General features: G+C 38.3%; 1 protein-coding gene across 1 annotated transcript in view; it reads left to right on the plus strand.

Annotated features, from left to right (window-relative positions):
- DST (dystonin) overlaps positions 1-24,349 on the plus strand; it is a 487,169-nt gene that overhangs the window by 197,572 nt on the left and 265,248 nt on the right. The window contains 1 exon segment of the mRNA XM_047733080.1: positions 23,100-23,161. Within this exon segment, the coding sequence (XP_047589036.1) occupies positions 23,100-23,161 (62 nt within the window).

The raw sequence follows: 24,349 nt of genomic DNA on the forward strand, positions 1-24,349 counted from the left end.
TCCAGGACTTATGAAATAAAGAACATGTGTTTTAACTTAAAGACTTTATCCATGTGTAGTTTGACTGTTAGAAAAAATTTTTAAGTCTTAGAAAATATTTTTAAGTCTTAGAAATTTTTCTTGGAACTATGATGTCATTTCTTTTATTATACTAAAATATTCATGTCTCAGTTTGTTTGAATCCAGAACAAGTATATGTGACATTTTGATTTTGGTGAATAAGGGCTGTATCTTCAGTTACTGTAATTAAGCCATCTCAGATTTCACATACAGTTAGCTCACAAATATTCATGAGGCTGCCAGGAGCATGAAACCAGTGATAAAGGAGATGGTCTGTATTCAGAATCCACCAAGTGCATTTATACTCAGGGCCCTGTGGTAGATGACCTGCTAAAGTAAATTAAGTCGGGATCTCTCAGTTAAGAGCACAGACCCTAAAAAGAATGTGTTGTGCAGACCCCATCCGTAGAAATAGAATTAAAAAAAAAATTGTGCAAAGTCAGATTAAAATTTACTTTTAGTATGAAAAGTAAAGTAAGTGTATTTTACTTACATTTTTAAAAAAATACTTCTGTTGAATTAATTTCCCTTAAAAGGTTTCACTTCATAAAAGTTGTTTTGCTTCCACTGGAGATCAGTTGAATTGGCCTATGTCACTATGTAACACTTTAGTTTCTTTCTCATCCCCACTGTTAAAAAGAAAGTCTTATTTCTTTTATAACTGGAAATTACATTATCAGTAGTATTAGGTGGATTTCTGAAATGGTTCATGTAAACAGAAAGTTCTGTTTTAGGAAGCATTATTATCTTCTTTGCCCAGGGCACGTTTTGGAGCTATGGGCGTTCAGTGGGCCATGCTGTTGGATCATAACTGTAACTGGATAGTCAGACTTGGTTTTTTTAGGGTAGCAATAACCTGTGAACAGTATCTAGTTGAACGAGTCGCCATGATACATGTTCTGTTACTTCCAGACTTTCACTCTTTTCATATCTTCCTTACAGATCTTCTCCTGAGAAAATCTGTTAACTCAAAAATGGGTTACTGGAGGGGCATCTGGGTGCTGCAGTTGGCTAAGCATCTGACTCCTGGGTTTGGCTCAGATCATGAGCTCAGGGATGTGAGATCGGCTCTGTGGTCAGCATGGAGTCTGCTTGTGGTTCTCTCCCTCTCCGTCTGCCCCTCCTCCTCCTCATGCTCTCACTCTCTAAAATAAATAATTCTTTAAAAACAAAGCAAAAAAAAAAAAGGTTACTGGAGATCTTATTGAGAAATCTGCAGTCACTGAAGTAGTGTGAGATTAACAGAAACCATCACGGGTGCTTCCGATGTTGCCATCACTTAGATTCCAGTAAATGTTGGAGATGAGTGCGTTGAAATCCATCACACGGCATTACGAGGGACTACCGTTTTATGCTGACCATTCTCTTAGTTGCATAACTTTCATTTTTTCCCCCCTAGCCTCTCTACAAGTGTTTGAAATGGCTGGTATTTTCTCCATTTTACAGATGAAGAAAATAAATCTTAAGGAGTTTTACTAACTTGCTCCTGTCCACAGGGTTAGTAGCCCAGTGGGGATGAGGCCAGGTCTTTCTGCCTTCAAAGCTGGTGTGCTCTAAACCGCCTCAGTGAGATCGTAAGCCAAGCACTTCTGTGTATCCCTTTCAGGGTTCTGTTTCCTCTTCTCTGTTGCATTGCTGTCGGAGTCCCCCTTTCCTTAGCGCGGCATGTCTCTACAGACCTTTTTGTTCTGGCCTAACCATCTGTGATTCTTCTGTGTGCGTCACGTGCTTTATCCACGCCCAGTCACCTTTAATTCTCTGCTCATTTTAGCTTCTTTCCCTCATCTGTTTTCTTTGCCTATCCTATTCATTCTTCCTTTATACTCTCTACCCTTCCTGCTCCCTCACTAAAAACACACACAAATATAAATCAAAGAGTTGAAACAAAACAGAGGAGAGTCAGCTTGATTCATAGTAGCATAAATTGCTATTATATTGGAGAGTATCCAACATTCATCATCAGGTGAGGGAATGAACATCCAATTAATGAAATACCTCTCTGGAATCAAAAGGAACAAATCCTTGATCCATGCCGCAACATGGGGGAGTCTAAGAAATACTGTGCTGTGAGAAAGAAACTAGACTCAAATAGAATCTGTTTATGTGAAACTTTAGAATAAGCAAAATTAATCGGTAGTGATAGAATGCGGGTGGGGGGATGTAGGGATGGGTCACAGAGGGCCACAAGGGGGATGGAAATGTTACATAACTTGTTTTGGGTGCTGGGTATGGGATGCAAATGATTGTCAAGACTCTGAACTGAACAGTTCAGCATTTACTTGTTATATTTTGTTAATTAAACCGCAACTAAAAAAAAAAAAAATCAGGCTCCTTTCACACAGTTCTGCCATAGTTGGTCACAAAGTTTTGCCGTTTGCTTTCGTGGTCTCTTCCCCCTGGACTGAGGCAAGCTGCATGACTCATTCCATTTTGTATTGCTCGTGTTTAGCACTTGCATGGCACTTAGTTGGTTCTCAAGAGATGCTTGTTGAATCAATGGACTGCTACCTTCTGAAAAAGCCTGGCTCATTAAAAAAAAAAAAAAAAGATTGGATTTGGAAATAGTAGGGGTGTCACCGAGATGTTTAATACATAGAGGCATGTAAATCTTAGCTTTTTAAGAGAGGCAGTTCAAGCCATTACTCATTTAGTCACAGATATTTCTATAATTAAAAAAATGGAGTTTGAATTTGTATATTTTTAGTGGTTTGAGTCTTTTGGTCATTAGGTAACAGGTGATGTCTGAAGTTTATTTTATTTTTAAAGATTTATTTATTTATTGGAGAGAGAGAGTATGAGTGAGTAGGGGAGGAGCAGAGGGAGAGGGAGAAGCAGACTCTGTGCTAAGCACAGAGCCAGACTCAGGGCTCGACCCAGGGACCCCGAGATTGCGACCTGAACCTAAATCAAGAGTAGGACATGAAACGAGCCGAGCCACCCAGATGCCTCTGCAGTTCAAGAATTTCTCAGTACCCTCCCTCCACTTTTTCTTTTGGAATAAGTTTGGACTGGAGCAGATCCCTGAGTCACACCTCAGGCCTTAGGGACCTTACAAATACTTCATTTTTGAAATACATTTTAGTTACCAAGGTCATTTAAAATATCCAGGCAGAGGTTGCTGAATGCTCAGTTGGTTTATAGCTAATGGGCCACGTGGTGGTGCCCTGTTCTCTGAGGGAGCTTGGTAGCTTTTCTCTTGGAAAAAATTCCTCAGTATTTTAAATGGCTGCATGAGTCTGGTAGTTCAAAGTTGGCTACATGTGTTCAAAATGACACCAGTAGCAGTTGGGAAAGATAAGGTGTAAGACTTAAAAAAATTTTTTTTTTGTACGAATTGAGGGGTTTTAAAAACGAAAATCTTACAAGAGTGTCTGCTGTACAACCCTCCCTTTCAATTATAAAAAAATTTTTTATTTTATATATATATATATGTGTGTATATATAATGAAATTCTTGAAAAATTCTTGAAAGTTCTTGAAAAATAAAATTCTTGAAAAAATTAGAAGACAATACTGATGTTATAATTGGCATATTCATGCCACTGAGACTTTTAAGTATTTATTAAATGAATGCATAATCATTTTGTGGCTATACCATAACTGACTTGATTATTTTTCTATCATTGGGTATTTAGATTATTTCACATTTTTCTCTTACTAGGTAACTAATAATGCCTTGGTAAGCATTGAGCTTATTATCAGACAATGATTGTATTTAACATTGAAATGAATATTTTCTTGTATTATAAGTTGTAGTCTGAATTTTGGAGTTTCTACAAACTATATTTCAGAGGCAGTGTAGTATCAGGAGTTAGGAGTGTGGATTGTGGGGCTGACTGCCTTGGTTTGAATCCCAGATTCTCCATTTATCAATTTTCAGAGCCTGAACAGATTGCTTCCCAGTGCCTCAGTTTTCTCCTCTGTAAATTAAGAATAAAAACAGACCTCTGACCGTGACGATATAAAATGTGTGGGACAGGGCCACACAGTTAGTGTTATAGAGATGTCAAGCGTTATATTTACTATGTCAGGACACATGAATATTATAAACATTTTAAAAGCTTCTTTATCAGTCTTTCCAAATTTCCACTAGAGTTTCCCATCAGCATTACCTCAGGCTGCCGATTTTTACCACACAGAATTAGCTGTTAGCAAAACTTCCTTGTATGCATTTGCTACTATTGTCATGTCCTTGATATTCAGTTTTTCTTCTTTGTTCTGCCAGCCCTAATCTTCATTTTATCATTTATCTACTCACTAATGAAAGTATGGAAACAAACAAACTAAAAAAAACTGCACTGACGGGTGCCTGGGTGGCTCAGTGGGTTAAGCCGCTGCCTTCAGCTCAGGTCATGATCTCAGGGTCCTGGGATCGAGTCCCGCATCGGGCTCTCTGCTCAGCAGGGAGCCTGCTTCCCTTCCTCTCTCTCTGCCTGCCTCTCTGCCTACTTGTGATCTCTATCTGTCAAATAAATAAATAAAATCTTTAAAAAACAAACAAACAAACAAAAAACAAAAAACTGCACTGACTATTCTTTCCCTGCATACATCTTTTTTTTTCTTTCTTTTGTTTTTGGGGGACTAGAGTGTTCCATGTAATTTTCTCATGAAGATAGGTAGGGTCATGTGAAAGTTTGAGACCGCTGTTGTAACAGGAGAAATAAAGGTGCATAGAGTGTTTTTAAAATGCCTGGAAGGAGGGCGCCTGGGTGGCTCAGTGGGTTAAGCCATTGCCTTCGGCTCAGGTCATGATCTCAGGGTCCTGGGATCGAGTCCCACATCGGGCTCTCTGCTCGGCGAGAGGCCTGCTTCCCTCTCTCTCTCTCTCTGCCTGCCTCTCCGTCTACTTGTGATCTCTCTCTGTCAAATAAATAAATAAATGAAATCTTTAAAAAAAAAAAATAAAATAAAATGCCTGGAAGGATATCTGAGAAGAGTATCGAGTTCTTCAAGATTTCCTTTTGTGTTCAAGGGAAAAAAAGCAGGTGGACAAGGCAAGAGTTCTGTAGACAGTTGAGGCATGGAAAGGTGATGTTCTAGGGAGTAGCTTCGGGAGAAGCTCTCTTCCCCTCTCACTTGGGTCAAAGCCCTCTCATCCCCATCTGTTCCACCCATTGTGTTCTGGGTGAGCTCCAGTTGGGAAAGTGTATCTCTGGCTGAAACAAGTTTGAAGATCTTTTCGCCCTGAGAGGAAATGAAGCCTCAGAGAGAGGTCTCCTGGAACTCCAGACACCGTACTCTGTGTGTCTTTCCTTTTGCTCATCAGCGCTCATGGGTGTGACCGCGGGAAGGGGGTGCCACGTGGTGCCAGAGCCTTTCTGGGATGAATTGAGGTCATGTGCTGTGTGGCTTCTGAAGCCCACTGGGGGGGGGTATGGGTGGTAATGCTGTCACTGAAGCAGTTGCCCCACAAGCTGTAAACTACACTCCAACGCGAAATTTTGGGTGGGAGGTAATCTCATTATAAAACAAGCCCAGGCTGAAATATTTTTCCGGTGGTTCAGAGCAGTTGTCTTGGGTGTTCCCCACCCTTTATCCCTGCTGTTGACTCACTCCATGACTGGTCTGTGTTAAAGGAGGGAAAAGTGCTGTGCTTGTGAATCATCCTGTAGTTCCTTAGACTTGAGAAATGTACCTGCTGAACCTGAAAATATACTCAAATCCTTGGTCAAAGTAAGAGATCACAACCATATAAAAGAAGTTATTGAGACTTCTAGATACCAATTATACCTCTGTTAAAGAATTCTAGGTCATTCTCTTTCATGAAGAATGAAATTTGTTAGATAAATATTAGACCATGTATTAAGTTACTTTTGGTTTTGTTCCGTGGACCACTCTGACAGATTCATGGTACCAGTCAATACTTATCAAGAAAGACTGATTATATTCAAGGTAAACAGAATAAGAACGTTCTATTGTGCAATAATCCAGAACTCCCAAGTTCTTATTTTTGTCCTTTGTATTGATTTACTCTATCACCTTGAGAAGAATTAAGGATTTTTTTCTCTTTTTCTAGTTCACCATATAGAGAGATTTTATGCTGCTTATTTACTGAAGAAGGGATAGTTTCCTCAGTAGCTGAGGACATCTTAATTTGGTTTTTCTTTTTCTGGAATTGGTATGATGAGAAATTAAGGCAATTATTAGTGCTTATTTTAATACATGTATTAGGTATCTAGAAAGGTACCTGATGATGATAATCAGTTTTACAGATGAGGTGATTTGAGTTAACAGAAGTTAAGTCATTTTCCCAAGCTGAAATTGTTTGTTCCTGTTGATGCCAGGATCTGGACTCATGTTTGTGTAGGTCCCTTACCTTTGCCCCATCTCCGAAGTGTGTTCTCTCTTCTTCCCACAGCTACCTTCATAGCCTACCAAGTGGAGCACATAGACAGTGAACTATATAGAGGGACATTCCTTTTATTTTAATTTTTTTATGTTTTAAAGCCTGAAGGCGCCTGATTACTTAACAAACTTACATAAGCATATATTATCTAATTAAGGTATTGGTTGGGACAGAAAATAAATAAGGAAAAGAGGAAATACTCTTTCAGAAACCAACAAGTCATACAAATTGAAAGAAATCTGAGAACACAATATGCATTCATTATAATTTGTTGTTTATATTTTTCTCTGAGCTAAATGGAGGTCTTAATTTTTGAGGTTAACTTGGATTGCTTTGTATTTTAAAGTAAGTGGTTCTATTTTCCTTCCACATGGTAGTAATAATTGTAAAAGTTTTCAAAACTAAAGACTTTAAAACCTCACATGATCTCAGGTACCCAGAATCTTTGTGGATTTATCTCATATATGAATAGTGTGGAAATGATGTTTATTTACTTTGTTTTCACCGACTATCTATAATAACTATGCCCTCTAGGATATATATATATATTTTTAAAGATTTTATTTATTTATTTGACAGAGAGAAATCACAAGTAGGCAGAGAGGCAGGCAGAGAGAGAGGAGGAAGCAGGCTCCCTGCTGAGCAGAAAGCCCGATGCGGGGCTCGAACCCAGGACCTGGGATCATGACCTGAGCCGAAGGCAGCGGCTTAACCCACTGAGCCACCCAGGCGCCCTCTAGGATATATTCTTAACCAGCCCTTTGAATTTGAAAGAAAGGCAAGGATTGAAAACTCTAAAAGAACTGCAATTTCTTGAAGTTCAATTTCTTGAACACAAAGAATTGTGGAAACTTTCTATCCTTAACAGTGATTCAGAACGACAGCAGTTAGATCATAAACAGTTCTTCAGTGTTGTAGCAGAGTAACTGTCATCAGAACTTCATGTTCATATGTTTTTAGTGTGCTCTGTTGGAGAAAGTAGGTTAAAATCAGAGTTTAGGTGTTTTATATTACAGATCTTGGCCAATTGTGAGGACAGATACCAGTAAATTCTTCAGAGCAGAACCCAGTAAGTACTCCTTTGTTCCCAGGCCCCCCTCCCGTGTATCCCAGACTTCAGGTCCTCAGCCACACAGCCCCTGCCCTGGCAGGAAAGTGGCAGGAAAGTACCAGATCTGATCATGGATTGTGGGGAGTGGTGGCAGCAGGGGAGGAGCTGTACAAAAAAGCATTTGTATGGAGAGATTTACAGCTCTAGTGTTCTCCATCATCTCTGCCTCAGCTTACTTAGCACATTTTATCCTTGGCCTGCTTCTGGATTCCCAGTAGAGGAGAGCAGAACCATGACTGTATTTTGTCCTGTGACAATTAAACTTCAAACAAGGGTGCCCTCTGAGCAGGGTATTTCTGAATATATTCTCAGTTATTGATTCAGAGACTTTCAGAGACTCTCTATAGCTTCATCATTTTGTATCCCAGCCTGGGCAATCATCCTCTGAAAAGGTCACCAGCTGAGCCTCCCCTTCTCCCACCCTCTTATTCCCTCTCTCCTACCCCTTTCTTCCCTGCTCTTCCTTTTCTCCTGCAGCCAGCAGCCTCAGGGCAGCCTAACCATACCTGAAGTGTTTAGCTCTGTCTTTGGATCTGAGTGGGGGTACTCTGACCTGTGACTTAGTCTTTTTTCTGTGTCTTCTATAGAGTCTGTCAGAGTATTGAATATATAAATGAATAAAAGAACTTGAGACCCGTTTTTTTCGCACAGTTATTATTCATGTAGTACACAAAGGCATCTTCTTTATAAGAGATTCAGACACTCAGTACAGAAATACGAAGAATGAAATATACATTATATCACACTGATCCTCCCTCTTTCCAGCTTCTACCCTCTTCTGATGAAACTGCTCTTTCCAATTTGACCTGCATCTTATATGTATATTATTTGCTTTTTTTTCACTTAACTATATATATCTTGAATCTTTTTCATGTCACTGTGTATAAGGTTTCTATTACTGATATTCTGTAGGATGGGTGACGTATTTCCCCATGTCTCTGCTGGGCATTTGCATTCCTTCTTTTTGACTTGTAGGCTTGTGTGCTCAAATCATTCATAATTGGGAAAGGGCTGTCTTTTTTCCTGCTGACTAATAGGAGTTATATTTTGGATGTTCTTAGTGTGTATTATATATCTAGCATATATCTCCTTTCACTTACTCATGCTTTATTTTTAACTTCATTTATAGTGTTACTGTTATATCCGTCCTTTGTCAAATTTGTCTGCATTTAATAAATAAATAAATAAATAAATAAATAAATTTTGAGAGGGAGAGAGCTAGAGCACACATTAGCAGGGGTGTGAGGTGAGGGAGTAGGGAGAGGGGCAGAGAAAGAGGGAGAGAGAGAACCCCAGGTAGGCTCTATGCCTAGTGTGGAGCCTGACATGGGGCTCCATCCCAGGACCTGAGCCAGAATCAAAAGTCAGACACTTAACTGACTGGCCACCTAGAAGCCTCCAATTTGTTTGCCTTTAAAAAATTTTTTGTCTGCCTTTGTATGTTCATGTTTTTTGAAGGTTTTGTAAGTCGTTTTGAAACACCCTTCCTACCCAACTATTTTTAAAACACAATTTTCTGTGTATTTCCTTCTAATGGTTTCATTTATTTAAAAAATTCTTTCATTCTCAGAGGGCCTGGCTGGCTCAGTTGGTGGAGCATGTGACTCTTGATCTTTGGGCCTGTAAGTTTGAGCACCCATTACTTAAAAAAAAAGTCTTAAAAATTTTTTTTCTCATTCTCATTTCTAATATTGTATAATTTCTTCATGTACTGCCAGATAGTAAAAATCTGAAGATTTTATTAAAGCTCTATGTTTGAAATGTGTTGTCAGTTCCATGCTTATCTTGAAATATCTCCTTTATAAGTTATTTTCATTTTCTTGGCAAAAGGATTAAGGATTTTTAAAAATATAAAGAGCTTCTTTATGAAGATATGCCAGTAGCTCTTTTTTAAATGTGGTTTTTAATCATACTATCTAGCACAGAAGCAGTAGACTGGCTTTGCTCTCAGCAAGGAGGGACTACAAAAGAAAGTAATGTCAATTTCATTTAGCTTCAGATGTTAACAAATAATGGTCATAAGAAACAAAAGCTGAGATTCATCAACATTGGGAATTTAAATTGATTAAGCCAGTAATAAGAAAGGGGCGACTCCAGAATTTCTTTTTTTATCCTGTTGTTTCTTGTAGAGGAGGAAGAATTCTTTTTAAGTTGTGTGGAATTGAACCTTGAAAATGAAGGAAGAGAGGCTGTCTCATCTATAGTCCTAAAATACTTCTTTGTATCATGCAACAGCATGAGAATCTCCTGTTACCAAAAGTAATTAGAACAGAGGCTGAACAATACTCCTGATTGGGAGATCTGGTATAAGCTTGAAGTATATGGGACTTTGCAGTAGTGACTAAGCTAATAAATTACTGGGAAATAACATTCGTATACTTTCACCCATGGAGTCTTCAACTGTGTTGCATATTCTCTTTTTTATAATGAATAATTCAGTGGCATGATTTTGGTGGAATTTTCCTAATAAGAATCCTGCTTTTAATAAAACAGGGGCGGGCGCCTGGGTGGCTCAGTCTTTAATCATTTGCCTTTGGTCAGGTCATGATCTGAGGGTCTTGGGATGGAGCCCTGCTTTGGGCTCCTTGCTCAGAGGGGATTCTGCTTCTTCCTCTGCCACTGCCTCTGCTTGTGTTTCCTCTCTCAGTGTGTCTCTCTCTGTCAAATAAATAAATAAAATCTTAAAAAAAAAAAAAAACAGGGGCAGGGGGTAGATGTTGGGGCAAAGGCTCAGAGATGTTAAGTATCTTCTTTTAGGTCTGTAGTCCCACAGTTGGGTCACATGGATCAGCGGGGGAAAGATGGATTAGTTGTAGCTCTACACTTACAGAAACAAACCATAATGATATTTTTGTAGGACTATTTGGCAAGATTTTTCAACTAGAATGGGAGCAGGGACTCCCTTGCTCTTACCATTATACCTACAACCTCCAGTCACAGATGATGTTGTCTAGGACCACAGTTGGTGAGGGTCACATCAGGTGGGCAAGGGAGCTGTTACTAGGATGAAGGGCAGAGCCTCTAGGTGGTGATTGGGTACAAGCTGCCAGCTCACAGGTGGCCAGAGGTGGGACTAGGCAGGGGAGGGAGAGGGGAGGTGATGTGTGTCAGGTCTGAACCATTCTTACCCAGCTCCCTGCTCATCAGCTGTACAATGTCATCAGTTTCAGGAGCTGGTCTTTTCTTGATCCCAACTATTTCATCCCGCCAGTTCTCCTTCTATAATGGTAGAAATCTTAAGAACTTTTCCCTTGCAGTTTTTACTGTATTATACTACAGAGCTATTTCTGGGCAGTGGTGGGGAGACTGACCAGATCCATCCCCATAATCTCTACCACCTATATCTTTTTTTCCACAGGACTCCAACACTTTCTTTTCTTTTTTCTTCCCTTCCCTTCCCTTCCTTTCCTTTCCTTCCCATACTTTCCTTTCCTTCCCTCCCTCCTACCTTCCTTCCTTCTTTTTTCTTTCTGCTTCTTTCTTTCTTTTGATAGAGTCTTTTGTAAAATGTTGTCCAGTCTTTTGAAATTCACATCTGAACCTTATTAATAAAACAGAAATCTCATGCTTGCCCTAAATTCTGTTGTGACCTCTTGGTAAAGCTTTGCAATTAGCCTTCCCGTATTCTTGAGAACGACTGATCTGCAGAAGGTGAATTTTGTCTTTTGTGTATCCTCACCACTGATTTGTCCAAGCCTCACTTTTTACTTTTTTTGTTAGTTACCTTATTAAGAAGTTAGCATTTTGTTTTCCAGGTATGAAATTTATAATATCAACTATGCTTTTACAAACTGCATCCTCTCCCTACCCTGTGCCTTTGTAGCTGTAAAACCCTGGGCAAGTTGTTTGACCTATAAGTGCCTCTGTTTCTTCTGTCATTAATAGACATAATCTCACAGGATTGTTGTGAGGATAATATGCAATATATGTGTGTTGTATTTATGTTGCTGAGAACAATACCTGGCAAATAGTAAGTGCTCCCATGTTGTTTGCCACTGTTATTATCCTCCTTCAGTGAAATGGGTAAGCTCAGGCTATTCTGTGGCAGAGGCAGGGACTCTAATAAAACAAAGACAATTAGAAAGATGGAGAAAGGAAGTGAAGGGTACTTACTGAGCACATACTTTAAACTTCTCTGCAGAAGTCGATATATATTTTTTTCATTTATGGTATATTTAGAATAGAGTTAAAGAGCATTTGTGGATATTTCAAAGCATATTGGCAACTACTAATCTAGCAGGGTCTTCTCCCTTGGCATGATCGAGTGTGCTGGTTCCTTATAGCTGAAAATACCTAGTGATCTTTTTGTTGTTTTTTGTCATTTTGAAGTTACAGTTCATACCATTTCTATTCAGAAAGGAGGTCTGTCTGATGTTTCAGACAACATGGGCATTCTGAAGGTGCTCAGTCTGTTGCTTCTTTAGAACAGTGGTTCCCCTTTCTTCCCTCCCTCCCTGTCTTCCTTCCTTTTAAAATTTCATTCATTCATTCATTCAAGTAGTCTCTACACCCAATGTGAGGCTCAAACTCAGGACCAGCCAGGTATCCCAGGGGTTCTCATTTTTTGACATTTTTTCATTCATGCTCAAGCGAAGGTCTTGTATATTGGAGACCCCTTTTTTCCCCTGTATTATTTGATGAGGGGGCCAATTGTTGGATGACATTGAAAAGCTGTGGGTTTTCAAATCAGATTAAAGATCCCACTTAGGCTGTGGAATCTTAGGCTAGTTTCTTAATCTCCCCAAATCTTTTTTTCTATTTTTAAAATGAAGAGGTACCATCCAGCTCAAAGAACTGTGATTGAAGTGAAATTTTTTGTGAAGTGTACATAAACACTTGCTGGTGGAATTGCTCCCGAAGGGTGTGTGTCTGTGTGTATAGCACATACCGCAGGGCTTTCTAAGTCACCTTCATAGCATGCATATCAGGGATGAGTTAAACGAGTTAGGCTGGGTATTGTTTTTTATTCCAGGGGAATACTGCCTGGGGTGTTAGAGAATGTGATGAGCTAGTTCAGCAGTGAAATGGGACATCCTATTGGTTTGCCTCACTGCAAAAAAAGTTAGGAAATCAAAACTCTCTTTTTAAGGGATTTCCTATGAACAGCTTAAAGTTAAAAGGATAAAGATAACTTATTTGGGTTTTTTGCTTTGTTTTTTTAAAAGCAATAGTTGTATATACCCTGTGCAAAATAGTGCAGGAGGCTGGTTTTGCTAATGTTTGTTTAAAAGGGGGAGTTGACTAGTTTTCAGCTTGTAAGTGGGAGTGTCTAGTCAGTGTTGTTCTTTCTGCATAGAAAGTTAACAGGACTCTGACACATCAGAGTTTGTACGGAAAGTTTAGGGGACTCTTGGACACATTTCTCGCAGAATGATGGGGCAGCTCATGAGGAATGATCAAGACTGGAACGCAAAGCTGGTGGGGCTGATGTGCTGTATGGGTTAGTAGTTCGACCTGTAATATCACTTTTATGTTTTCAGTACCGAGAAGGGAAAGTTGCATTACCTGTGGTGTTGGTTTGTGTGGCGGGAGTTTAGCAGTCCGTGGGGCACCCTTCAGAAATCTGGAGAGGCTCACATAGTAACTTCTCAGCCTCACTGGAGAGAACTTTAACCCTCTCGCTGTACATAGGGTATGTGTTTAAACAATTCTCATATTTATTTTACGTATGATTACTAAGTTGATTTAATTTTGATTGGATTTTACTGAAAACCAGTCAGTGTAGGTTGTAATAATAATCAGTGCTGTTTTTGCGCATATATTTTTTTCCAAATTCTGTTATTCTTTGCATTCTGTGTCATTACATATTTTCAGCCAGGTTGTACTTTACAAAATGATCATAGATGTATATTTTTACTTGGAACTTACTCTGTAAATGAAATAATTTTCCAATAGAGGAATGTTCTAAAGCTTCATTCAGAAAAATAACTGGAAAACCTGTAAAATCTGTAAAACCAGTAAAATCGGTTAAAATCTCAGGAGTGGTTTTTCCCTATTTGTTGTCATAGCAACGTTGCCCTAAATATAAATCTCAGTGTTAGACATCCCTTACTGAAATGAAATAAAGAACCATCATGAGACTTGTAATTGGAAAATTAGATGGTGTAATCTGGAATACTCCATTTTGAAATAACTCCCTTTTGAAATAATGCTTCTGGAAAGTGGCACATCACTGTCTCCCTAGACCTAAATTATTCCCTGATCTTAAGCTGCTTTCCTGAAGGAAGCTGAAGCCCTTCAAGTTCACCATACCTCTTTCCTCATTGTTGTGGTGCTGTGGGAGGCTTCTAGTGTTTAAGAAACTGCCTTGGTATACTTGAATGGGAGTCAGCTAGGTTCATCAGGGTTTAAACGAAAAGGTTTAGGTGTTAACTGTTAGAAAACAGTATCAGAATTTATGAAATGTGTGTGTTACTTAGTTAGCTTGCTCTTGGTACCTTACTCATGTACTTTAGTTGTGGATCATAATTCCGAGCTATATTTCCTCGGCATTACCTCAGTATTACCTCACAAATATTTAACTCCCACCTTATATTTTCAGCAGGGCTTTTGAGCCTCTAGCAGAAACCACCACAGCCAAAACTCAGTGATCAAAATAACCTTTTTAGAGTTGTATCATTTAACTGAATCTGTCATCTGTACCAGGAGGAAACTTATTTGATTAAATCACCATTCTTTATATATCATGTGGGTAAGAAATTAATCAATAAGTGATTTTTTAAGAACATATATTCTATTTCTTCATATTCCTTAAAATAGAGGACCATTTTTTGTTAATTTAGAAAATAAGAAATATATTTTACTAGCCATTATGTGCCAAAAGGAGAAGAATTTGTATAATATACATAATTATGTACATAATTATATATTGTATATAACATATATAATTATATATAACATATACATATATTAAATTTAATGAGACAGAATAAATTTGTTCAGTTTATATTGCATGATAATCCAAAAATTTAATAGAATTTTGGAGAATAGTTTACAGGAATTCCTTAATCTCGTATTCTGTAACATGATATGAAAGCTGTCTATCCTTGAATTATGAAGATTTTTAATAAATAATACATTTTAATTTTTTTCTTGATGATTTAAGATTAGGGTCCTGGGTTATTAATTGGATGGGAATAATGTGGGTATTGCCTAAGAGGTAATCTTTTTTTTATTCCCCTACTCAGTTTATTTTTTGCTGGAGGCTTGGAAAAGCAGTGCTGGAAAGGTGGTATAAGTCCTAGACTTTGGTGCAGAGGTTTGATTGTTTGCACTCGCTTGTCCAAAGTTCACATGGCACCGCAGAGCTAGGTTCTTCCGCACCATTGTCTGTGACTGAGATGTGTTCAGCACTTCCATTTGAAAGATGACTGTCTCTTGGTGTAGAGGAGGCAGCTCTGGAGGGAATCACAACACTTCTTATTTTTTTTAAAGATTTTATTTGTTTATTTGATAGATAGAGCCAGAGAGTACAAGGGAGGAGAAGCAGTCTCCCCACTGAGCAGGGAGCACAATGCAGGGCTCCATTCCAGGACCCTGGGATCACAATCTGAGCTGAAGGCAGACACTTAACCAACTGAGCCACCCAAGGCACTCTAACACTTGGGTTTTAACACAGGGCTGGCTTCTGTCTTGCTAATCTACTTCTTTTCCTCCGAGTCCCATTTGACTGCCCTGAGCCGGATTGGTCTTTCTCTCATTTGTGCTTGCTTACATGGTGAATGCTGCATCGTTTGCTCTGTTGGCATGCTTATTACACTGCTTTCATGTCAGGTGCCCTCTCTAGATGATGAACTCCGGAGAGCAAGGGCCAGTGCACTTTCTGTCAGCATGGTGATTCCAGTACCACTGTGGCACTGGGCTCATCATATGGCTTGATAGATGTTGGAATGAATGACTAAATGAGGGATGTATAGAATCTATATTTTATCAGTAAGTAGGACAAGTAGTTGCTTCTTATTCTTTGTTCTTGCCTTATGTACTAGTAATTTAGGTTCATTCTGAACTCTTTAGGAACAAGGCTCAAAAATGTCTAAGATGCCTTTGCTTTAAGAGATATAGTAGTATATCTACCTGTATAGATTTCAGTTGTCCTTTTTGAGGCATAATTAATTCACATTTGGGGTATTTTTATTTGGTAAGTGCATAAAAGCACTCTAACATCTTCTCTGGGATAGACAAAGGTGACTAAGTTATAGATGATACCCTAAAGGGGCCAAGAGAGGAATTAATACATATTTTGTGGATGATAATATTGGTTAACAATTACTTGATTTCATTGTTCTTGGGGAGAGTTGTGCCTAGAGATTTTACATTGGGAATTAGTGTTTTTGTTTTCTCTGGATAAATAGCCAGAGGTCAAATAGTTGGATCAACTACCCTATGGTCATTCTATTTTTAATTTTTTGAGGAACATCCATACTGTTTTATTTATTTATTTATTTATTTATTTATTTATTTATTTATTTGACAGAGATCACAAGTAGGCAGAGAGTCAGGCAGAGAGAGGAAGGGAAGCAGGCTCCCCACCTAGTAGAGAGCCCAACGCGGGGGGGGCTCTATCCCAGGACTCTGGGATTGTGACCTGAGCTGAAGGCAGAGGCTTCAACCCACTGAGCCACCCAGGCGTCCCTCCATACTGTTTTCTATAGTGGCTGTACCAATCTATATCCCCACCGACAGGGTACAAGGGTTCCCTTTTATCCACGTTTTCTCCAGCACTTGCTATTTCTTGACTTTTTGATAACAGCCATTTTAATAGGTGTGCAGTGATATCTCATTGTGGTTTTGATTTGCATTTCCCAGATAATTAGTGATGTTGAACATCTTTTCATACGCTTTTGGCCATCTGGAATTCTACCAGACATTCAAAGATTTAACATCTGTCCTCAAATTGTTTCAAAAATAAAGAGGAGGGAATATTTCCAAATTCATTTTACGAGGCTAGCATTACCTCGATAACAAAACCAGACCATGACACCACAAAAAAAAAATTATAGCCCCATATTCCTGATGAACATAGATGCAAGAATCTTCAACAAAATATTAGCAAACCAAATTCAACAATAGATTAAAAGAGTCATACATCATAATCAAGTGGGATTTGTTCTGGGTGATCTGACATTCACAAATCAATCAAAATGATACACCACATTAACAAAATGAAGGATGAAAATTATATTATCTCAATAGGTGAAAAAGTGTTTTTTATCATAATGGATGTTGATAAATTTCAACATCCATTATGATAAAAACTCAATAAAGTGGGTGTAAAGGCAACATAGCTCAACATAATAAAGGCCATACATTAAACCCATAGCTAACACCATACTCAACAGTAAAACACTGTGTGCTCTTGAACTTTTGTTTGTTTAGAGTTATTTACTGATTCAGTCTCCTTACTAGTGATTGATCTATTCAGATTTTCTATTTCATGATTTGATATTGGAAAATTGTATGTTTCTGGGAATTTACCCATCCTAGGTTTAATTTGTTGAGGGTATAATTTGTTCGTAGCAGCCTCTTCATAATCCTCTGTATTTCTGTGTAATCAGTTATAGCTTCTCTTTCATTTCCAATTTTATTTATTTGAGTTCTCTTTTTCTTTGTGAGTCTAGGTAAAAGCTTGTCAATTTTATCTTTTCAAAGAACCAACTCTTAGCTTCATTGATCTTTTTTGTTGTTTTTGTCTCTATTTCATTTACAGATGGTCCCTAATTTATGGCGATTCAAGTTAGATTTTTTGACTTACTCTAGTGTGAAAGTGATATACATTCAGTAGGAACTATACTTTGAATTTTGATTTTTTTTTTTTTTTTTTTGGCTCCTGATATGTGGTATAAGACTGTCTCATGATGCTAGGCAGTATCAGCTGCAGCTCCCAGTCAGGCATGTGATGACACAGATAAATAACTGCTGTAGTTACAACCATTCTATACCTATAAAACATTCAATATTCCATAATTCAGCAGTTGATAAATTACGTGGTGAATCAGAACTTTATTATAAAATAGGCTTTGTGTTAGATGATTTTGCACACCTGTAGGCCAGTGTAAGCGTTCTGAGCATATTTAAGGTAGGCTAGGCTAAGCTGTGATGTTCTGTAGGTTTGGTGTAACATATACATTATCAGTCAATGATATATTAAATCTCTGATGGGGTTATTGGGGAGTATAGCTCAGGGGTAGAGCATTTGACTGCAGTTTCTGATGGGGTTTTTGGGATATAACCCCATTATAAGTTAAGGAAGAATTTTCCACTCTGATCTTTATTATTTCCTTCCTTTTTCTAACTTTGGGCTTTGTTTACTCTTATTTTTTAGTTCCTTTAGGTGGAAAGTGGGATTGTTTATTTAAAATTTTCCATGTTTTCTAAGGTAGGCCTGTGAACCTCATTGCTGTGAACTTTTTGCTTAGAACTGCTTTTGCTATATCCCATAGATTTTAGAATATTGTATTTACATTTTCATTTGTCCCAAGGTATTTTTTAACTATCTCTTTGATTTTTTTTTTGTTGTTGTTGACCTATTAGTTGTTCACTAGCTTGTTGTTTAATCTCTATGTATTTGTGACTTCTGTTGCTGTAATTAGTTTCTAGTTTCATACCATTATGGTCAAAGAAGATGCTTGATACGATTTTTATCTTCTTAAGTTTGTTGAGACTTGTTTTTTGCTCTAATATTTGATCTGTCCTAGAGAATGTTCCATGTACTTGAGAAGAATGTGTATTCTACTGCCTTTGGATAGAATATTCCATAATATTCCATATATATGTATTAAATCCATCTGGTCTGGTGTATCATTTAAGGCCAATGTTTCCATATTAATTTACTTTCTGGATGATCTATCCATTGATATAAATGGGTTGTTAAAGTTCCATATTATTATTGCATTGCTGTCAATTTCTCCCTTTAGGTCTTGTTAATATTTGCTTCATATATTTAGAGTGCATAAATATTTACAAGGGTTAAATCGTCTTGTTGGATTGTCCTTTTTATCATTATGTAATGTCCTTTGTCTCTTACACAGTCTTTGTTTTACAGTCTAGTTTGTCTGATATAAGTGTAGCTATAGCAGCTTTCTTTTCTTTTCTGTTTGCATACGGTATGTTTTCCGCCCCTTCATTTTCAGTCTGTGTGTATCCTTAGATCTGAAGTGAGTCTTTTATTTGCAGTATATAGATGTCTTGTTTTTAAATCCATTGAGCCAATCTGTGTCTTTTGATTAAAGAATTTAGTCCATTTACATTGAAAGCAATTATTGGGGTATCTGGCTGGCTCAGTTGGTAGAGCATGCAACTTGATCTTGTGGTTGTGAGTTCGAGCCCCTTGTTGGGGCTTAAATCTTTAAAATAAAATCTTTAAAAATGAAATCTTTAAAAAAATAAAGCAATTTTTGATAGGTATGTACTTAATGTCATTTTGTTAATTGTTTTCTGGTTATTTTTGTAGCTCCTCTCTGTTCCTTTCTTCTTTTGCTTCCTTCCATTGTAATTTGATAACTTTTTTAAGTGTTGTGTTTTATTTCTTTTCTCATTATCTTTTATGTATCTACTGTAAATTTTTCCTTTGTGGTTACTGTGAGATTCACCTGTCTCATTCTATATACATAGAAGTCTATTTTAAGTTGGTATTAAGTTGAGTTTGAGCACATTCTAAAAACTGTAACTTTTTTCTTTGCTTCCACCCTGTGTTTTGTGTTTTTGAAGTATCTTAAATATTTTTGTTTACCCCTTAATTTACTATTATAGTTACAGTTGATTTTACTACTTTCGTCTTTTAAACTTCACAGTAGATTTACAAGGGACTAATCTACTACCTTTATATTTGCTTTCCCAGCACAGTTTTTACTTCTATAAATACATATTTTCTTGTTATTAGTTCGTGCTTCTTCTTTTCAGCTTGAAGAATTTCTGTAACATTTGTTGGAAGGCCAGTTTAGTGGTGATGAATACCTTTAGCTTTTACTTGTCTGGAAAACTTTTTTTCTTTCTTTCAGTTCTGAATGATAAACTTCCTGCGTAGAGTATTCTTGGTTGGAAGTTTTTTTTTCCCCCTTTCAGTATTTGGAATATATCATGCCACTTTCTTCTGGCCTATAAAGTTTCTTCTGAAAAATCAGCTTATAGTCTTATGGGGCTTCCCTTTTATGTAGCAAATGGTTTTTCTCTTGCTGCTTTTAAGATTCTCTCTTTTTCTTTTAACTTTTGACAATTTAATTACAGTGTATCTTGGTGTGGGTCTCTGAGTTCTTCTTATTTGGGGCTTTCTATGCTTCATGGACCTGGATGTCTCCTTCCTTCCTTAGGTTAGGGAAATGTTCAGCCATTATTTCTTCAAAAAAGTTTTTGCCCCTTTTCTCATTCTTTCTCTTCTCTTTCTGGGATGTAAATGTTATCCTGTGTGATGTTGTTTTATGAGTCTCTTAAATTATCTCCACTTTTTAAAATACTTTTTATTCTTTTTGTTCCTGTGTTTGGCTGGGTTCCATTGCCTTGTCTTCCAGGATGATCTGTTCTTCTGCTTCATCTAGTTTGTTGTTGAACTACTCTGATGTATTTTTAAGTTCAGTTATGATATTCTTCAGCTCTGTGACTTCTGTTTAGTACTTTCTTAATATTTTCTATCTTTTGAAGTTCATCCATTCTTCTTTCAAGTTCTGTATCTTTTTTTTTTTTTTTTAAGATTCTATTCATTTATTTGACAGAGAGAGAGATCATAAGTAGGCAGAGAGTCAGGCAGAGAGAGGGTGGGAAGCAGGCTCTCCTCTCAGCAGGGATGCTGAGGCAGATGCAGGGCTTGATCCCAGGACCCCGAGATCATGACCTGAGCTTAATCTACTGAGCTACCCAGGTGCCCCTCAAGTTCTGTATCTTAATGACCATTGCTTGAACTCTTTATCGGGTAAGTTACTTACCACCAGTTCATTAAATTTTTTCCTGGGGTGTTATCTTGTTCGTTTGCTTGGAACATATTTCTGGGTTCCCTCATTTTGCTTGTCTCTCTACGTTCATTTCTGTGTACCAGGCAAATCACCTACCTCTCCTCATCTTGAAGGAGTGATTTTGTGTAGGCGATGGACCTTATCATTCAACCTTACCCTAGCTCTTGGTTGTCTCTCAAACTTTTGTGATTGTTTAAGCAGGCTGCTTTATCCTTGGTCCCAGTTGTTGGGATTGTTTCAAACCCTGACAGTGTTCCAAAGGAAGGGAACTCAGTCAGCATTTATTTTCTGGCTGACTGGAAACCAGGCCCTCAGTCCCTTTTAAAGTATGCAAATATATACAGTCCTGTGGGACCATAGTCATAACCTTTCCTGGGTCTGCAGACCAAGTGATTTAGAGATGTCTTCTTGGCAATAGTTGAAAAATCAGGGCTCCAGATGAGTGAATAAGCTCTTTCTGGGAAGTACCTGCAAGCCGTAGTGAGGCTAAGGGAGAGTACAAAGGTGGCCGCCTCTGGCCCATGTTTTCTGAGAGCTCCTCTGTGGTTTGTCGATGTATGGTAAACCTGAAGCCTGCCCCTCTGGCTAATGCTCCAAGACAAGTAAATGCACCTTTTCCATAGGAACACTGGGGGTGTGTTTCAGTCTCATGTTTGTGCTTTGCCCTGGGAGCTGTAGCCTGCCAAGAACTATCTCACCTATTCTAGTTCCATGGAGCCTAGCAACAGAGTCTGCCCTGGCCACCAGAGATAAGGGCTTAAGGGGTCACCCGTGTGTGGACTGCATGTGCCTACTGGCTTCAGTTGACTCCATGTGAAGCCTAGGACTGGGGAATCCCACCACCTTCAATAGTGCTTTGGGGCAGTCCAGGGTGGAACAGGGCTGCCTACTGGCTGAAGTGGGACTTTGGGAGAAGGGGGTGGTGGTGCCGTGGCAGGTCCAGCAGAAGCTTTAAGATTAGCTAATGAATCTCCTTCTCATGTGGTCTAAGTGCTTTTTAAACTGTTGCTTTTGTGCTGGTTCCATGGTTGAGTGAGTCTGTGTGTGAGCCCTTTAAGAGTGAACATTCTCTCTCCCACACAGGCTCCCACACAGCCTTTTGGTTCTCTTGGATGTAAACCCTGTTGTTTTTCAAAGTCAGGTATTTGGGGGGCCCATTTCTCTGGTGCAGGTCCAAGGGTTGTGATGCCTGGTGTAGGGCACAAATACATTCCTCAGGGAGATGCTCTACATTCGTGAGATCCCTGCCACAGTTATTGTGGGTCCCTACATTGGGGGTAGGGTTTTTGATGAGACCATCTCCTACCTATCTCAGTGTTTTGTTGTTTTTTTGTTTTTTGTTTTGTTTTGTTTTGTTTTTGGTTGTTGTCATTGTCCTTTGTCGTGGAGGAGATGTTTGGCTAGTTTTCAGGTCTTTATCAGAGGGAATTCACTCACAGTGGCTATAGATTGGGTGTGTTTATAGAAGGTGAGTTCAGAGTATTGCTGTGCAGCCATCTGAATTCAATCCCCTTAACCGTGTCCATAAATACTTTTAATAAATAGAAAAGCATTTTCAAAGGAACTTCATTTCCATTAAAATAGTTTAAGGGCACTCAGGGATGAAGAATGAGGAGGAAGAGAGTGAGATATAGCCTATCCCTAGGGAATGGATGGAGAATTTCAAACTGTGGTAGAGAAGGAACAAGACCACCAAAGAAGAAAGCACTATCCTAGATACAGAAAGGAGGAAGAAGTGAAACAATTACATAGAGAATTGCTGCCTAGAACCAGGGAGGAGGAAGGTAGTATAGTTTCGAATGTCACTTCTAGATGTTGGAACGTTATGGTTTTCTTTTGTAATAATGATGTGATGAACCAAACTTTCTAGTACTCTTTCTCCTTAAATCACAAGAAGCCTTCCCTCACTCTTCTGTGTACCATGTCTGTGGTAACCATGGCAGTCGTAGTTCTCTGTAGTGAGGATCTAGTTGGGATGTTTCTTTTTTACCAGACAGTTCAAAACCGGGTATCTAGAAAAGAAGAAACATGGTTAGTCATTAAACCAGCGTTTACTTCAACCAAAGGACCTGAATGTGAGTCCTGCCTTTTATCACAGCGATTAAATGTTTTGCTAAATAGTTGTGGACAACCATTTAACCCCTCTAAGTCTTGGTTTCTCCTTCTACAAGATGAGAATGGCACTACCTACCTTCCCTCTTTTAGCTGGAAGACCAAATGGCATTTGGTCAAATGGGATGCCATTTGGTCTTCCAGCTAAAAGAGGGAAGGTAGGTAGTAATATATGGTCGAGTGCTTAGGGAAGTTCAGGGTAAGGGCTCACCTGAAGCTAGAAAGGTTTTTGTCAGACAGCTTCCTCGGAGTGGTACCTGTGACGGAGTTTATGCCAGTGGAATGCGCAAAGGGGTTTGTTTAATGGAGTAACATTGGCAAATACAACCCTGCAAAGAGACCAGCTTGACAGATGGCTTTCTAACTTTCTTATGGCTAGCTGTAAGCTGCCAAAACTTAACAGGAAAATCCAAATGTACTAAACAGTATTTTTTGAAGACCGTATTTTTATTTATATGTACAATCATGATTAAAGTCTCCTCTTCACAGATTTTACCAACCTCATGTTATGTCTTTTCTTCCCCTTACAGATGAACGGGACAAAGTTCAAAAGAAAACGTTTACAAAATGGATAAATCAGCATCTCATGAAGGTCGGTTAATATTATTTTCACATCATGGAATTGTTTAGCATACTTTTAATTTATTGTGCAAGAATTGATTGTATGGCTCTGAAGCATAGCTTTTCAACAGCAAGTTGAAATTTTAAATTCTAGAGCATTTGACATGCATTTTAGTTATCTATAATTATCTGGTGTGTGGCCTCTGGGTAATGATGAAGGCGAGAAGATAAGTACGTGGTGATTATAGTGCACTCTGTGACTTAGTTAAAACCCATTATTACTGGACTCAGTAAAAAGTCTTAGCATATAAGAAGTATGTAAATATTTATGTATTAGGGCATGGAAAGACTTCAGTTCTCAGTAAGATTTTTTCTCTCTTAAGATTGAAACCAATTTCTGGTATCAGATATATATGTGGATGGCCGAGGGTTATATGGGAAAAAGGTGGATTATAGAGACAGATGTCTAGAGTTCTTTAACTTCTTGTATTTGGTATGACCTAGATATTGGTGCTTAGGTGTACATTTCTCTGTGTAGTAAATAGTCGTGGTTCTGAAATTAATATTTCTTTGTGTGCTCTGGGACACTTTGAAGATCTCTGATAAGCTCTCCAGAAAAATACACATACGCATAAAATTTGCATACAATTTCATGGAGTTATTGGTTCCCACTGAAGCCCTTCTATAAATCTTAGCTAAAGCACCTATATGACTTCACAATGAACTATTAATCAGTTTTTTTTTCTCCCTCTTATGGATAGTCCTCAAGTTGGAGACAGGTAACGTTTTAAGTCTGCTGTTTGGGACTTAGAAAGAATTTTCTCATAAAGAAACATTATTTTAAATGAGGTTATATTCTTAAGCTACTCACAAATCCTATTTAAAGCATCATGTAACAAAGGAGTACCAATAATGTGCCAATAAAGTACAATAAAGCATGTAATAGCCTTCTATAAAAGTGGTTCTCATTTCAAGGGGCATATCAATATCACCTGAGAGATGTTTTAGTCCTCTCGCTTTCTCTACCCATTGACAAAATCCTTTTCCCAAATTCTGATGTATCCTTCAGGCAGGCGATGTCACCCACTCTCCAACTGAGAATCATTTCTGTAGGGAGCGTCTGGTACTGCTGGGAGCTGAATCCTTTGTATTTTGGCAAGAGATAAAAGGTTGAGACACAGTGCTTTGTGGTGATTTTGTGAGGAAATATATTGTGAAT

The sequence above is a fragment of the Lutra lutra genome, chromosome 6 (assembly GCF_902655055.1).
Source record: "Lutra lutra chromosome 6, mLutLut1.2, whole genome shotgun sequence".
Classification (NCBI taxonomy): Eukaryota; Metazoa; Chordata; class Mammalia; order Carnivora; family Mustelidae; genus Lutra; species Lutra lutra.